Below are 19,331 nucleotides of genomic sequence, written 5' to 3' on the forward strand. Positions count from 1 at the left end.
GTATATACATATCTAACCTGCCCTTGGATACCAATTTATTTAACTCTACTTCAGTGTAGCGATGTCTCAATAGAATCAGATGCTCTGTTTTCTCGCTTCGATAATAATTTTAAATATTAAATAATAGTAAATTAATAATCACTCTTACTTCGGCATTTTGAAAACGTATTTTGCCAGGGCCATTAACCTGTATTTTTGTTTTCATTTGTTTCAACTTATTTTTGTGATTATATCCAATTAAAGTTCAAGCACGCTGTCCTGGGCACGCACATCAGCTATTTTGACTGTCTGTCCAGGACAGTGGGTTAGTTGTTAGTGGTTAATGAGAGAGAAGAGGGAGGAGTTGTCTTACACCTACCCATTGAGTCGTTAAAACTCGCTTTGGGTGGGAGTCATGGGCTGCGAACCCTGTGCCTACCAGCCTTCTTATGTCCGATGGCTTAACCACGACACCACCGAGGCCGGTTAACCTGTATTTAAGTTCACTACAATGTGGCGTGTTTACACTTGTCGCTATTGCTATGGAACTCTGTACACGACAATGGGCCTCGCGAGTCCTTTGTATCTGCATTGAGATCGGTTAAATTAGTTCTCATTAATATCTGTCTTCATATTTCTCGCAATTTTCACGAAGATCGCGATTATGATGATTGACGATGATTTTGACCATGATAGGGATGAAGATAATAATGACGATGATGATTACGATCCTAGTGATAATGACGATGTCGATGATCACCATGGTAGGGATGATGGTGATGATGAAGATGATGATGAATATGATGAAGAAGATGATGATGATGATGATGATGATAATGATGATGAATATGATGATGAAGAAGATGATGATGATAATAATAATGAGATGATGATGATAATGAGATAATGATGATGATGATGATGAATATTATGCTGATGATGCTGATATTGTTTTGAATATTTTGCCACAGACAGTGAAGATGACACGGAGTGTGATGTGCCTGTTGTACACAGGGCGGCCGCCAGGGGGGACATCGAGACCCTCGTGCAGATAGTGCAACATGACCCGAGCGTCTTGGAGCTGCAAAAAGCAGATGGTAAGAACACTCGGTCGTCAAATAATATAAGGCTTGTCCCAGATACGATTACAGGTCAGACTGATAGCAGAATGCATATGGTAAGAACACTGGGTTGTCACATAAGGCTTGTTCCAGATACGATTACAAGTCAGACTGATAGCAAAAGGCAGATGGTAAGAACACTGGGTTGTCACATAAGGCTTGTTCCAGATACGATTACAAGTCAGACTGATAGCAAAAGGCAGATGGTAAGAACACTGGGTTGTCACATAAGGCTTGTTCCAGATACGATTACAAGTCAGATTGATAGCAAAAGGCAGATGGTAAGAACACTGGGTTGTCACATAAGGCTTGTTCCAGATACGAAAACAAGTCAGGGTGATAGCAGAAAGCAGATGGTAAGAACACTGGGTTGTCACATAAGGCTTGTTCCAGATACGATTACAAGTCAGACTGATAGCAAAAGGCGGATGGTAAGAACACTGGGTTGTCACATAAGACTTGTTCCAGATACGATTACAAGTCAGACTGATAGCAAAAGGCAGATGGTAAGAACACTGGGTTGTCACATAAGGCTTGTTCCAGATACGAAAACAAGTCAGGATGATAGCAGAAAGCAGATGGTAAGAACACTGGGTTGTCACATAAGGTTTGTTCCAAATACGATTAAAAGTCAGAGTGACAGACACTCTAGTCTTTGTTTCATCACTGGTGGGTTTGCTCATATTTGTTCACACTGAACGTAGGACCACGTTATTCCATAATTGCTACAGTATGTAATCGTTTCTGGAACAACAACTGTGATGTTCTACACGTTGTTCTCGCGTGGGCTATATTAAAATGCATATTATAAATCAAGTGTTTTATTTAAAACTACCAAGTCTTGAAAGTTGCAGCCCTCTTACAGATGAAGTATGAAGGACGTATCGCCTGGGAAATAAGTTTCCTACTGTAGGCAAAACCCTTAAGAGTGAATCAAAGGAGCTGTCATGACATTGTTAAAACATCCTCTTTTTTTTTTTTTTTTAAGTCGGTAGAGCTCTCTTCTGGGATGCTTGGATCATAGGATTGAACGTCCTCGTCGGACTCATTGGATTTTCCCACGTCCTGACTAGAACCCCACGACTGGCATATCAAAGGTCATGGTGTTTACTGTCCTGTCTGTGGCACAATGCATATAGACGATTCCTTGATACTAATGACAAAATGTAGCGGGCAAACATCGCTATCATGACAACCGCATCAACTCATTGACACCCCTCATCGCCTCGTTCACATACACGCAATAATGCTATTCCTTGCACTGTAATCTTCTCAACCATAAATAACATCACGATAGCAGCTACTACATTGTCAATAGCACAACACTGATCTACTATATTAAGTCCGCAATCACTAAAATCATCACCAATGCATTACATATTTCTTCTTATATATAGACATAGCGCAATGGGTCCACCGACTGGGATCGATCACTGGCCGACCGCGCATCAGGCGATCGCTTTACCACCGAGCTACGATCCGCCCCTCCTACCGTCTGATGAGCGGTCGGTCAGTGATCGATCCCCGTCGATAGACCCATTGCACTATTTCTCGTTTGAGTCAGAGCAACACGAATGATATATATGAAAGGCCGTGGTATGTGCTATCCTGTCTGTGGGATGGTGCATATAAAAGATCCTTTGCTACTAATGGAAAAATGTAGCGGGTTCCCTCTAAGACTATGCCAAAATTACCAAATGTCTGACATCCAATAGCCGAAGATTAATAAAGCAATGTGTTCTAGTGAACTTTAACGATCACCGATACCACCCACTTATCATCCATTAAAGGCTTTTGTAAGAGATATTCTCGCTGGCACTATAATTTGCGATATCTCCTGCGATATTCTCCTGAGAGATATCGCTTCTTTTGTTATGTCACCGTGTATGTTCCAGCGCTAAACCTATCATTGGTGAAGTTACGTCAATATCGTTTTGCTAGTAAACGAGTTTACTGCTGCCAAACATAATGACATTCAACCCACATTACAATCTAATTAAAGTTAGCTCCACTATTACATGTGGATCTAAAGACAGCCAGTTGGAGCTCATGTCCACCAATCAAAACCTTACTTGCAGAATCATGCCAGTGATTTAAAAATAATTTGAAAACATTCCGAATTATCCTGAGGGTATACGACATGTTTCGTGTGAATTACGAATGCCTTAAAACATGTTTTATTTTATAAAATAAATAATTTGTAATGTAAAACTGAAGACTGATTTAGTTTTTTTAAATTTTATAAATAAATAAATAATTTTTAATGTAAAATTGAAGACTGATAACCCACCCCGTACGTATTGGTATGGTTCGCTGTACTGCGGCCACTAAAATAGACTCGCCCGATATTTTTAGAATTTGTATGCTCCCAAATAACGTTATAAAAGACGAAGTGTGATTGGTCAATATTTAAATTATTATTTACAGACGAAATGTTACCTGGACATTGGGGACTACGCAGTGTTGTTAGTTTTAAATCACTGGCAGGATTCTGCAAGTAATGTTTTGATTGGTGGACATGAGCTCCAACTGGCTTTCTTTAGATCCACATGTAATAGTGGAGCTAATTTTAATTAGATTGCCCACATTACTGACATTGTTTACAATAATTGTCGCAAATGAAAAGAATGATAATGGAGGAGGATAAAAAGAATACCCCCCCCCCCCCCATTGTCTTGTAATATCATAATTTATCAGCACTCGTTGATAAACGTATTAAAATCATTGGCAAGCTTCGGATTTCATACTTGTGCTGATAAATTGTATGATATCACAAGACACTCGGTGAGTAATTTCTATATCCCCATCACGTCAACAGCTGTCTCCATTGTCATAACCATAACAATCACAATCACCGCCGTGATAACAACGGGATGATGTCAGCACACCATTACGTCATTGCTCGACCTCATTATTACCACTACCCTTCCATACACCTAAAACGCATACCACCATCACCACCACTAGTATCACTGCCACCTCCACCATAAAACAACTACCATAACCACCAAGATCCCAAAATCACAATAACAACAATGAATTAATGCCCCAGAGATACTAAATGTTATTATCGGTCTTGTGATATAGCATTTCAGGCTTCGCGTGGGGCAGGACGTAGCTCAGTGGTGCAGCGCTCGCCTGATGCTCGATCGATCTAGGATCGATTCCCGTCAGTGGGCCCATTGGGCTACTTCTCGTTCCAGCCAGTGCTCCACAACTGGTGTAACAAAGGCCGTGATATGTACTATTCTGTCTGTGGGATGGTTCATACAAAAGATCCCTTGCTTCTAATCGAAAAGAGTAGCCCATGAAGTGGCGGCAGCGGGTTTCCTCTCTCAATATCTGTGTGGTCCGACGCCATATAAATGTAAATAAAATGTGTTGTGTGCGTCGTCAAATAAACATTTTTTCTTCCTTCTTCAGGCTTTACGCCTCTGGCCGAGGCGGTCCAGGCTCAGCAGATTTGCGCCGTAAAACGCCTGGTAAAGATGGGAGCCAACATAAACGCCCAGGACAATCTGGGTCGAACCAGTTTGTCCATAGCAGCTTATCAGGTGGGTGACATCGTGGATAGATAGTTTTCCGGTATGCTGAGTTTAGCATTAGTTGCGTTTAATTAGTTTAAATAGTAGGCTTAGCCTCAGTGATAGGATATAGTTGTTCACAACTTATGTGATATATGTATGCTGCTAAAATATATCTTGCCCAATCTTTTATTTTTCGCTATTTTTCACATCCTTTATTTCTTTTTCTTCTCCTTCCTCTACTCCTTCGCTTGGTTTTTCGCTATTTTTCATTCTCTTTTCTTCTTAATCGTCCTTCTTGTTGTTCTTTTCTTTTCTTGTTTATTCATCATCATCATCATCATCATCATCATCATCATCATCACCATCACCATCGTCATCATAACTATCATCATCATTATCACCATCACTATCATCATCACTACCACCAACATCATCATCATCACAACCATCATCATCACCATCATCATCACTATCACCACCACCATCATCATCATCACCATCACTATCATCATCATCGTCGTCGTCACCACCACCACTACCAAAACTATCATCATCATGATCATTATCATAAATCATCATTATGATCGACGTCGTGATTACCATCATCACCATAACCCCTATCAGCATCAGCATCATCAACAACAGCATCATCATCAGCATCATCATCATCATCATAATCATCATCATAATCTTCAACATCATATTTTTCTCTGTTCATTATCATTATCATCAGCGTTATCATTACCGTTTCTTTTCCTCCGTTATCCTTTGTAAACATCATAGATTCTAACTCCGATGACATAACGACCAAGGGTCGATTCCCGTCGGTGGGCCTATTGGGCTATTTCTTGTGCCAGCCTGTGCCCCACAATGGTTTAACAAAGGCCGTTGTATTTAGTATCCTGTTTATGGGATGGTGCAAATAAGATCCTTTGCTGCTAATCGAAAAATAGTAGCCCATGAAGTGGCGACAGCGGATTTCCTCTCTCAATACCTGTGTGGTCCTTAACCATATGTCCGACGCCATATAACCGTAAATAAAATGTGTTGAGAGTGTCGTTCATTAAAACATTTCCTTCTTTCCTTCCGATGACATAACTGAACAAACTCAGATGCCTTGTATTACTATTGTATTTTGTCGTCCTTTAGCAAATTTACATTGTACATTATGTAACATATAAGGGATCGGCTGAAAACTGACGAGCAAAACATATTAACATTTTATCATTTCCGTTCGGCTATAAACTACTGCAGGAAACCTTTCCATACATTAGACGTCCTCACAATACATTACCATCTCGACCGTATAAAGACATCTCATTAGCGACAGCATAAAACGTACCGTATGTGGAAAAGGATGATCATTATATTGAACTAATAGGCTATACTGCTATTAAGGGTGTAACCAAGCTTCTTTTTCATCATATAAGTATATTAGCATCAAGGCTAAATGCATATAAACATGCTTGTTTAGAATGAAATTCTGTGCAGTTTATGGCCTCTGACACGTGGGACTTTAATAATCACTTACCACTAATGCGTGTACACAAAAGTACAGACTAGAACGTAGTCGTGGACTGACAGCGGGCAACATACAACACGGGATCAGAGTAATAAATAATGCTCACGTCAGACGTAAAAAACCACAAAAACAAACAAACAAAAACGGTATCAGAAGTAATAACCTATGGTCAAGTCAGACCAAAAGGGAAAAAAAACAAAACAAAAAAAAACAGACAAATACACACACACACACCCCACCCCCAAAAAAAACAACAAACAACAACAACACCCCAACAAACAATCCCCCCAAAACAACAAAAACAAAACAAAACAACAAAAACAACAACAAAAACACACACAAAAAAACAAAACACTACAAACCTCAAAAAACCCAAGCCCCCCCAACCCCCCCCAAAAGACAAAACAAAACCGACAGCACACGCACGCACGCACACACACACACACACACACACACACGCACACACGCACGCACACACGCACGTAAATTCATTAACGATATAAAACGATATAAAACAGTGGTATGTTCATTATTGCGAACGTTCGCTAACAGGTTGTATGGATTTCATTTCATAAAACTAGCGAAGAAATGCGAGCACTCGACTTTCAGAATACGCTTCAGGTTTCCAAAAGAAAGGAAGTTTGAAGAACCTGTCAAGCAAAACGTTTAATCAGCGGCTGTTAGGTAAACAATGGTAATCTTAAGGCAAAAAGAAGGAAGGAAATGTTTTATTTACGGTTATATGGCGTCAGACATATGACTAAGAACCACACAGATATTGAGAGAGGAAACCCGCTGACGCCACTCCATAGGCTACGCTTTTCGATTAGCAGCAAGGGATCTTTTATATGCACCATCTCACAGACAGGATAGTACATGCCACAGCCTTTGTTATACCAGTTGTGGTACACTGGCTGGAACGAGAAATAACCCAACGGGTCATAAGGCAATGTCTGCAATGTTGGTGTAAGGACTACTCAGCATATTTTAAACTACAACTCCTTGACGTCTAACAAATGGTTGAAGGTTCTATTGATACTTGGTCTGGAGAATGAGGAAAACCAACCGCCTCCATATAGGTGAATCTGTCGAAATGCAGCAATGGGTCTTGTATATGCATTTTCGCATAGCCAAGACAACAGATCAGGTCACGTCATAGATCTCAACGTGCACATTCAGAGCAGGTTGTTTTAGCGCACGTCTGTCTAGGACAGGAAAGGTTTGGGGTGGGTGGGAGAAGGCACCGCCTGCACTGACAGGTGCAAGAGAGCACCAGCAGCCCGACTGGGGTCGGTAACAGACGGGGGCCAAGACAGCACATTCCACAGCCTTTTATAGGTTACAGGATACTGAAATACCGAGTCCACCGAATGCTATTGGTGTTACAAACCGTTGCGTGCGCTCTATGCGGAAGTGTATATAAAAAAGACTCCATGTGCTAAAATGTTTAGCAGGGGATGGGAGTTTAAACTGTGTGCAAGCGAAGTTTATAAGGGGGTCGAGACGTACTTCCATAGAAAATGTATTGGGAAAAATAAAACATCTGCTTGAGAGAGAGAGAGAGAGAGAGAGAGAGAGAGAGAGAGAGAGAGAGAGAGAGAGAGAGAGAGAGAGAGAGAGAGAGAGAGAGAGAGAGGGGTGTTTGAGGGGGGTGGGTGTTCAACCATACTCCTGCACACACGCCTGCACAAAATCGTCTCTTGATAATTGAAAATAAGTACAGGGGGCGGGACGTAGCCCAGTGTTAAAGCGTTCGCTTGATGCGCAGTCGGTTTGGGATCAATACCCGTCGGTGGGCCCATTGGGCTATTTCTCGTTCCAGCCAGTGCACCACGACTGGTATATTACAAAGGATGTAATATGTGTTATCCTGTCTGTGGGATGATGCATATAAAAGATCCCTTGCAACTAATGAAAACAAAATATAGCGGGTTTCCTCTTTAAGACTATATATCAAAATTACCAAATGTTTTATATTCAATAGCCGATGATTAATATATCAATATGCTCTAGTGGTGCCTTTAAACAAAATAAACTCTCTCTCTCTTTTTTTTTTTTTTTTTTTTTTTTTTTTTTTTTTAAATAAGTACACGTTTGTGTTGTCAGGAAGCTTATCACGAGTAAAATGATTATCAATATCACTTTCTGTGATGAATTTCTCTTTAATGGTTGCACCACGGTATTAGATCGATCAGCTTAGCGTACGATGCACCGTCAGTCACGTTCTGCCGTCGAGAGAAATTCAACTCATTCTAACTCATGAGATCGCTAACCACCCACCCAACCCCCACACCCACCCTCGGTCGACCCGTATAATTATAAGTATGCACTATTCACTGTTGCAAATTCACAATTATTTGCGGCTGCTATTTCCATAGACATGTACAGCTAATACTAGATGATAAAGTCCATTCTTTATCCAAGCGTCATCTATATAACGACCTTCGATATTCGCTCTTTTCCAGCGGCTACTTTCTTAATTAAAGGGACATTCCTAAGTTTGCTGCAATTTTTAAGATGTTATCGACTGACAGAGACTTTTTAACGATTGTAATTACATATCAAATGTATTTTACTGCATAAAATATTAGTGTCTGTATATTAAACGTGTTTCTGATCGTTATATTTGCATTAGGTTATATTTTATTTTTTTTCCTTTTTTTTTTTTCGTACTTACGAAATTATTTGAAGACAAAATCCAGTTTGGGCTACTTACAAATATTAAGACGACCAGAAACACTTTGAATATACAGACACTGATATTCTAAACAAGAAAATTTATTTAATATGTAATATTTAATATTTAACGGTAGAAATATTTTATTAGTAGGAAACATCTTACAATGCAAAAAACTCAGGAATGTCCCTTTAATGGTTTTTATCAGATATCGGAAGAAAACAAATTTTGTGCGCTTTTCAACGATTCTCGTATTTCTGTTTTATGCGCCAAAACATGTTACTCTTTTTGAAAATATGTACTATAGTCCTGTTGAATTGTTTAGACCCAAAGTTTTTTGTAAATGTTACGTTTAATTCCTATTCAATCCTTGTTTTCTTTACATTTGCATGAAAACAAACGCAAACCCCGACAGATTGTATATACAATTCATCATCTAAAATGCACGAAGTTGACTTATTTCCATGTTACGAAAATCTCTGTATGTTTTGAATACAGGTTCGTTCTCCTAGGCTATTTGCATAACAGAAGATTAGGATACGAGGCTACGTGAAGGACATTATAGCTTGTTTCATTGAATCAAGGTTATGCATGTTTTGGAATGTAAAATGTGTACCAACTTTGTTTAACCTTTTTTTTTTTTTAAACAACCATATACGTAAAAATACATGTAACAATTCCATGTACATGCAGTATATTGAATAGATTTTGCCAAAACATTAATTATTTTATTTTTATTTTATAAATTATATATTTACATACCGTGCTTAACAAATGGGGTGTAGTGACCAAAACAAATTTAAAAATCAGCTTTCACAAGGTCGGGGTTTACAGAGTCCAGAGTCTGGTAGACCCTCTTCTTTCCACAATTGTTTTCTTTTAATAGGGATCCCTTGTGGTCAAATCTATAGTATTTATGGTGGTGTTTGGAGGTGGGGAGGTGTACGTTTGTAATGCGCAAAGCAATTTTGTAAACAAAAAAAGCCATTGTTCAGACTTTTTCGGGGGTTTACCTGCCTCGGTGGCGTCGTGGTTAGGCCATCGGTCATCAGGCTGGTAGGTACTGGGTTCGGATCCCAGTCGAGGCATGGGATTTTTTATCCAGATACCGACTCCAAACCCTGAGTGAGTGCTCCGCAAGGCTCAATGGGTAGGTGTAAACCACTTGCACCGACCAGTGATCCATAACTGGTTCAACAAAGGCCATGGTTTGTGCTATCCTGCCTGTGGGAAGTGCAAATAAAAGATCCCTTGCTGCTAATCGGAAGAGTAGCCCATGACGTGGCGACAGCGGGTTTCCTCTTAAAATCTGTGTGGTCCTTAACCATATGTCTGACGCCATATAACCGTAAATAAAATGTGTTGAGTGCGTCGTTAAATAAAACATTTCTTTCTTTCTTTCTTTTCGGGGCTTCCACCACTTGCCCATCCCATAAACACGGCCCTGGATGTCCAAAATACGATGACATTGCTTGTACATATCAAGTCGATGGTCAATAACATATTATTTTCGAAGTATAATCTATGATTGCACGTGCTGTGGTAGCATTGTGTAAACCACATGAAATACAAGTATAGTAGGGTATATAATTACACAGAAAATGTGTTATTGGACATTCAATACATTATTGTTATTTGAGTGAAATATGGGTAAATCGAAAATTGCTTCTCTCTACCCAATCAAGCATATAACGTTAAATGTATTTATTAACTCTTTAACACTGAAAACACTTTATTCCCATGACATTCATTATCAGTCACTATGAAACAACCTATCAATTAGACAAATATAAACGTGTATTACAAAACACGGACAATCAATATAAAACCATATAAAATACACCTACATACGAAGCAAGAGGTGGGTGTGGGGTTGAGCAGAGGGCCACGCCTCCACCAATCGCGGGTATACAATATTCGGGCCACGTGAACTTCACGAGATTAAGACCTCACCCCAACCCCACTCACTAAAAGGTATGCGTGGCCTTCAAATGAACACTTTCCCGTGCATTAGTAAATAATAAATATTATATATTATTCATGGACATACAACCTGACAGTCATAATGTATCAACCTATCTTATAGTTACTGTACAGTGTTTTATCCCCAACAGCACCCAAACTTATTTATTTTTGTGCCAGTACATTACATTAATGACATAGCAGGCGCGGATCCAGAAGGATTTTTTTTTTTGATAGCGGGGGACCAAAACCCGTTGTTGCTTTTGAACAGGTGCATGGGATACGTTTTCATTTTTTGTGTATTCTGTAATATATATTGTTTGACAGAAATAGAGTGGGGTGTGTCACCTGTTTATTGACTTAGTTTCCAAATTGTTTCTTAAATATATACTATACTACTCAAAAGAATTTAAGGGTCAAAAATTATAACCAAATAAGTTTCAGAGTGTATTAGATTGATGATGTAAACTACACCAAAAATTTAATTTATTGTTCCATATTTACAAAAAAACACAAATAAACGTCACTGTATACAAGAAAGTCACATGACATGCTGTCAAAGTTGAAGGTTGTCAAACATGGATTTTACACATTAGAACATTCGTTTAATAGTGTGTGAATCCACCCCTGGCGCGAATACACTCGACACATCGTTGCCTCATGCTGTTGATTAGACGTCTGAAGAACTCTTGGGGAATGGCCTGCCACTCTGCCATAAGAAGTTGACCCAGATCATGAAGGTTGGCCGGAGGGGCATGGTTATCCCGAACTCTCCTGCCTAATTCGTCCCAGGCGTTCTCTATTGGGGCCAAGTCAGGCGAATATGCTGGCCAATCCATCCTGGCGATACCTTGTTGTCTGAGAAAGTCCGTTACCACCCTGGCGCGGTGGGGTCTGGCATTGTCATCCTGCAGAACTGCCCCACCGCCAATCTGCTGAAGGCCTGGGAGAACCAACGGCCGGATAATCTCATTCAGATAGCGGATTCCATTCAGATTGCCATCCACCACATAGAGGGGGGTCCTGTGGTAGATAGAGATGCCGCCCCACACCATGACGCTGCCACCACCGAACCGGTGACGTTGTCTAACGTTAACGTCAGCGAAGCGCTCCCCAGGACGTCTGTAGACACGAACCCGACCGTTGTTGAACTGGAGACTAAACCTGGACTCATCAGTGAACATCACTCGACCCCACTGAACACGTTGCCACCGCAGATGAAGTGTGCACCAGTGACGTCTGGCCGTTCTGTGACGTGGTAGGAGTGGTGGTCGAACAGCCTGGCGAAGGCAGCGTAGATTATTGGCTCTCAGACGATTGCGTATGGTTTGATCAGACACTCGAGTTCCAGTCGCAGTCCGCAGATTGTCACGTAATCGGCGTGCAGTGGTTGTGCGTTGACGTAGAGCCATATTGGTGATGTAGCGGTCCTCTCTATTTGTAGTGCTTCGGGGTCTTCCCGAACGTGGACGATTTCGAACAGAATTCGTTGCTTGGTACCGTTGCCACAGTCGGCTAACGACACTCTGACTGACAACAAGTCTCAGAGCAACATTTCTTTGCGTATTGCCATCCTGAAGCCAAGCAATAGCCCTTCCTCGATCTTCGATAGTCAGTTGACGTCGTACCATTGTCGAATTTGGAGTGTGCATCGTACACGAACGCAAGCTCCAATTATACGGAAATTCAGCATTGGGAACATGGAATACACATGCAAAGCGTGCAAATGAAGCGCTTTGTCAAAAAGCAAGTTATGGGCACTTGGCAGACCTTTCGCTTTCGCCCTAATTTACGTTCAAATGTAAGCATGTTTTCGCCATTAGAACTAGTCGACAGTGTCAATGACAGTGGATTTTAATTCATTTATGGGTTGCTTAGTCCCACTTTCGTCAAAATGGAACAATACCATGCGTGACATTATGGTCTAGCTAATATAATTGACATTCAGAAAATAATGTCGAAAATATCGTCTGACCCTTAAATTCTTGTGAGTAGTACAATATATTCCGCTAGGAAGGTGGAAAAGAACATTAGTTTGAAACACACTGTAGAGTGATGCTTTTGTTATGCAAATAACCTTAGTTATTTGTAGAAGAACGAACCTGCATTCAAAACATACAGAGAATTTTGTAAAATGGAAAAAAGTCATTTCGTGCATTTTAGATGATGAATTGTATATACAACCTGTAGGGATTTTGGTTTGTTTTCATGCCAACGTAAAATAAACAAGGATTGACTAGGACTTAAACGTAACCTTTGCTAAAAACCCCACTTAGGCCCATATTTATAAAGGGGTTTTAGGTAAAACATGTTCTAACCTAAAACACGTTTTAAATCCATATTATAAAAACTGTTTTAATATAAAACACTGTTTCATTTACCATGGTGTTTTAAGGCTCCGTTTTAAATCCATATTATAAAAACTGTTTTAATATAAAACACTGTTTCATTTACCACGCTGTTTTAAGGCTCCGTTTTAAATTTAAAACATGTTTTATGTCATAGATAAGCATGTAGTGCAGACCCGTATGAAGGATATTTGATATATAGTTGAAGCTGATAGATATAGGGCGTGAGTAGGCATGCTATCTTCAATCTTTTTTATCCTTGCATGGGTTCAAACACGATTTCCTAGCATAAACAACTAAATAGTAATATTTACCGGTCAATTTATCGGTGTTTTAAAGTTATTATTTTGTTTTGCACATCCCTCACCCTTCACCTCCCACAACCCCATCCTATCAGCATAAGGGGAAATGAACCATACATTTTTGTTTTCACTGCAGATGCATGTAGTAGCAAAATTATGGGAAATGCATGCATTGCATGCAACCTGTCAGATTTCAGTGAAATGGAATGCACACACAGAACGTATATATAGGTTAAGACACTACTCAATTCATCATTGTAAAATCACCTAACAATCACAAAGCTATTACATTATTGAGATAGACTGGTTTGAACATTCTATAATTAATGTCATGTCTGACAATTTTTCGAATGGAGAAAAGGCATTCTTAGTGCAATCTATAAAGCAGAGAGCTCGCATAATTGAAGACGAACGGAATGACATTAATTTCAATAAGAAAAAGAAGACGGCATGGGAAGATGTACTTAAAGATTATCATGAACAATACCCGGGACACACAGGAAAAACAATAGTGCAGCTACGAGACTGGTGGCGCCGTGCCAAATGTCAGGCCAAAAAAGAACATGCTAAACATAAACGTGACATAAACAAAACAGGTGGTGGAGAAAAGCCATCATCTCCACAAGGCATTTCCACGGATATTTGCGAAACAATACATGATGATCTGGTATCGCTAAGTAATTCCTTTGACGATGATGCCACACCAGTAGCAGATACCAGTCAGTCTACGTTGCTTATTGATGGAGATGTATCCGAGTTTGAAATCCTCAATACTCCTATGGAAACAGATGATCAGCCCTCAGATGCTATAAATGGAAGCCCATCTCCAAATGACAACACGTAGAGTACAAATGACACCATTCAGAATACAACGCTGCAGAAAGAGCAGGTTTGCTGTTTACTACTATGAATACTTTATTTCCTAACATGTAGATAATCCATTTAATAAAATGTCTCCATTTAATTTGAAAGCAAATTAGTTTACATTATATCCACAACTGGTTCATCAAAGGCCGTGGTATGTGATGTCCTCTCTGTGGGAAAATGCACGTAAAAGAAACCTTACTGCTTATCGGAAAGAGAAGCATATGTAGCAGCATCAGATTTCCTCTAAAAAAACCTGTGTCATAATGACCATATGTTCGACGTCCATTAGCCAATGATTACAAGAAATCAATATGCTCTAGTGGCATCATTAAATAAAACAAACTTTACTTTTTAGTTTACATTATAACCTTCTTTTCTATTGATAGGAAAACAATGAAAATGTGCATATATATAGGATCCCATTCTTCTAATAAATACTAAATAAATATGCTATAGTGGTGTCTTTAAACAAAACAAAATTAGTTTTGTAGGTTAAAACATGATTTAACTAATACACAAAATTCTTAATCCTCTACTATCATTGGATTTTTATTTTAACAGGTTGAAAGTAAACAAGAATCAGTTAAACAGAAGCAAAAAACCCACACCAGAGATGAAAATACTGGAATTTGCAAAAAAAGAACACGAGGCGAAAATGGAAAATTTAAGATTGAAGAAGGAAATACTTGAACTTAAGAAGCAGTACTGGAACAAAAAGTGTTCAACTTCAAGTTCCGTCATTTCTAATCATAGTTAAAGACCAACCGCCCAGTGACTCTGTGAACACATCAAGAACTCATTCATATGTACAATGCCCTTTGATTGCATAATAATCAACTTTGATGCTTCTATTCAGAAATTTATAAAAATGTACATGATGCTTTACTGGTTCAAATCTTTTATTTATTACAATTTTAAATGTTGAGAAAAATATTGCTGAACCATAGCCCTTCTGACAGCATTGACACGACCATTTTGCACCCTAATGATCCTAAGTGGAGGCTGTGGATCATCAAGGTCATCATTAAAATTAGGTTCCCTTTCAGTGACAGCAGTGTTATGCAACACCGCTGTGGCTACGATCACTGCTAGAGATGTACGTATGCCCTTGAAGCGGAGAGTGTATGTTAGACCAGGAAACCTACGTTTCCAAATCCCAAACATGCATTCCACTAAGTTTCTTGTTGAACATGGAGCTCGGATGTATCTATTGTCGGCAGCATCTCTTGGACTGAACAGAGGTGTCATTAGGTAAGGCAAACAGGGATATCCCGAATCACCAATCAATAATCCATCTATATCTTCATCTTCAAACTTCTGCTTTAGTAAACTGTTGTCAAATATTCTACTGTCATGAACTGACCCATGCCAGTGTGCCACTATGTTCACAAATGTATGGTTAGTGTCACTTACTGCTTGGACATTGATAGAAGACCAGCCTTTTCTGTTGATAAATCGTTGTCCGTTATCACCGTGTCCAATTATACGAATATGATTGCAATCGATAGCTCCTACACAGTTTGGAAAACCAGCAATATTTAAAAACCTTGCTTTAACACTGTCCAATTCCACGTTATTGGGGAATGCTATATAGTGTGGTCTCAATCTAGCAATGGCAATGGTCACTCGTTTGAGGACATTACATACAGTCGTCTGAGAAAGTCCATGAACGTCGGCCATAGTGAGTTGAAATCCACCTGTTGCATAAAATCGCAATGCTATTAGGACTTGCAGTTCAGATGAGACAGCATGATTTCAACGTGTTGGCTGTTCTATATCTTGCCTCACCATGTCAGTTACATTCCGAACTGTATTTTTTGTAAGGCGAAATCGCATTCTAAAACATTCTTCAGACAAACTGTCATAGGGATCGGCTCTGTCTCTGAAAACACGCTCACGTCGCATTGCACGGTCGTAGTTGATGTCTTGAACTGGTTGAAGATGTTGCAGTTGTCGCAACACATCCATGTTTGATGTCTCAAAATGTTGTAGTGACTGAGTCCTGACACGTGGTCAAGTTAGACATGCCCTTTCGTTGTTTTAACTAAAACAGGTTTTTAGGGTGTGTTAAAATATGTTTTAACTTTAAAACGTATCACCGTTTTAAAGTTAAAACAGGTTTGTAAATATGAATTTTTCTTAAAACATTGTTTTATCTTTTTAAAACGTGTTTTACCGTTAAAACGTCTTTATAAATATGAGCCTTAGGGTCTAAACAGTTGATCAGGACTATAGCAAATGTTTGTTTGTTTTTTATTTAGTAGTGTGTCGTAAACATATGCATTTTTATTTTCATTTTTAATTCTTACACATCCGTTTCTTTCAATAGATTTCAGGTTTCCGAATGTGCGATAATCCGAAAGCAGGGCCGGTCAAAGGTTAATTCATCCTAGAAATGGCTTGTTTACGTTGAAAGTACATTGCCGGTGTCTTTTGAATAGATTGTTCTGTAAATAAGATATGTATTTGTGTTAAATACTTGCGGGATGTCACCTGAATGTAGTAAACCTATAATAAAGAAATGTGAAAAACATTTGTCTTTACCAGAATATTTCTAAAGGTATTGATTTGTGAATCGAGGTTTGGGGTTTGATGTTGATGGTCCCGTGTTGATCATTTACTTAATAATGTTTTCGTTATACGACACTTATAATAATTTTTCTAGCTGCACTGTGACATTCGTCTCATGGACTTTCGCTGAGAGATTCGGACGACCCCACCCCCACCCCCACCCTCCCCCGCTGAGGCTAAAACATTATTTTACAGTGCAATTCCTGCGCGCCAAAATGGTCACGGGAGAAGAATGAAGGACAACTCTAGCAGAATTTGCAGAAGCGTGGTGCTAAAACGCGAATCGCGATACTCAAGTGTGATGCTAAAATATGGATTTGGATTTGCCATAAATATATTTACATAAAATAAATACTCATTTTTAACGTATACCAGTACCTGATTTCAGGTTTCTCTTTTTCTTTTGCCCAGGGATGGCATGATGGCGTCGTGTTTCTTCTCCGTAACGGGGCTAAGAAGAATACCTGTGACACATCTGGGCGAACGCCGCTTCACGCGGCCACCTACAACAAAGACAAACGGTGAGCTAAACAACCAATCTTGGCGTGCAGATTGAGGCTCATTTTGGGGGTCAAGTGGCAACTACCGTACTACCAGCTAATTTTGGTTATTTCTTGATGGTATATATACTGACTATCTCATAGGTGAAATTTACTCAGAATTCCTGTGACGTCACCAAAATGGCGACCGTATTCAGTATATTTTTCAAGTAACCCAATAAAATTATGTGGATATTCCAGATAAGAGCATCAAATTTCAAATGACGTCATCAAAATGGCGACCGTATTCAGTATATTTTTCAAGTAGCCCAATAAAATGATGTGGATATTCCAGATAAAAGCATCAAATTTCGTCCACAAGTTGTCCATTTCCTCAAATTTTAATATAAACCACTTTCCCAAATTACATTATGGCGGCTAAATTGGATTTTCAAGATGGCCGCCATATAAAAACCTATTACAATGTAGTACCAATATCCCAGCTCCCATGCCACCTACGATCGCAAGTTTTTGGTCTAACCTAATATTTGTAGGGGCAAGGCATGCAATTAAATAATTACAGATATTACTAGCTAGATGTTTTGTATAAGGAATGAAATATAGAGAAATATTATTGAGAAAAATAAACGTCTATTGTGCATCATCAGCTTCTCGCTTTATTATCGTGGTGTTTTAGATAGTGTTTAAGAAGAAAATGTACAAGGAAAGAAAGAAATGTTTTATTTAAAAACGCACAACACACTATGGCGTCTGACATATAGTTACGGACCACATAGATAATTAGAGAGGAAACCCGCAGCCGGCTCTCCATGGGCTACCCTGTTCTATATGAAATCAATTAACTCCTGAGAACTTACTTGAACATAGAGAATATAGTGTAGTTACGGCATAGATTAACACAATTAAGAATTGTAATATGTAGAGGTATATATTATTGAAGATGCTTTGCCGATTTCGTATGCCACTGTACAGGCATGGAGTTTTTACTGAAACTTTAATTCTCATAGTAACAGATACATTTCAGTGCACTCCGGTACAGCACATCTACTACCGTATACCCTCAAATTTGAAACTACACTTAACGGTTCACTTCCATTTGGTTAACATGTAATTTCGTCGAACAATAAAATAAATTGTAGAAGGAAGGAAATGTTTTACTTAACCACGCACTCAACACATTTTATTTATGGTTATATGGCGTCGGAGATATGGTTAAGGACCACACACAGATAATGAGAGAGGAAACCCGCTCTCGCCAATTCATGGGCTACTCTTTTCGATTAGGAGCAAGGGATGTTTTATACGCACTATCCCACAGACAGGGTAGTACATGCCACGGTCTTCGTTACACCAGTTGTGGAGCACTGGCTGGAACGAGAAATAGCCCAATGGGTCCACCGACGGCTATCGATCCTAGATCGATCGCGCATCAGGCGAGCGCTGTACCACTGAATTACGTCCTGCCCCATAATTGTAGAAATATAACGAGTGAATCGCTAGTCATCTAACTGTTACCTCCATTTGGGCCAGTCCACATTTCATTAATAGAATAACAAGAAAGATATAACAATAACATTTTAAAAACTATTAGATAAATATCACATTTTAAAGAACTTTTTAGTGAATAATGCTTGAGGAATAGTTTGAAAGTTTGAATGTCGATGTGTGATTAGTGTCCATGTTATCCATGTTTAATATTAATATGGGTTAATATAGTACCGGAATACACCTTGCTTAACATTATTATTAATCAGTCACAAAATATTTTTATCAAATGCAAAACAAATTAGAGACATCTAATTTAATATATTAGTTAATACAATTAAACACTTCACCTATTATACTATTATTACTAACAAACCCAAACGAACAGAAGCTTGGTCATATAATTTTAAGCAAATCCATTTATAATATTACCCACTCGTCCCAAGTAAGGATTATACCCGCAATGTCCA

At 39.1% G+C, this 19,331-nt stretch overlaps 1 protein-coding gene across 1 annotated transcript in view; it reads left to right on the top strand.

Annotated features, from left to right (window-relative positions):
- Positions 1–19,331, top strand: part of LOC121384261 — a 51,611-nt gene that overhangs the window by 8,871 nt on the left and 23,409 nt on the right. The window contains exons 2-4 of the mRNA XM_041514575.1: positions 951–1,076; positions 4,524–4,654; positions 17,288–17,397. Of these exons, the coding sequence (XP_041370509.1) occupies positions 951–1,076; positions 4,524–4,654; positions 17,288–17,397 (367 nt within the window). The remainder of the gene's footprint in view (positions 1–950; positions 1,077–4,523; positions 4,655–17,287; positions 17,398–19,331) is intronic.

This window comes from Gigantopelta aegis, chromosome 10, assembly GCF_016097555.1.
Source record: "Gigantopelta aegis isolate Gae_Host chromosome 10, Gae_host_genome, whole genome shotgun sequence".
NCBI lineage: Eukaryota > Metazoa > Mollusca > Gastropoda > Neomphalida > Peltospiridae > Gigantopelta > Gigantopelta aegis.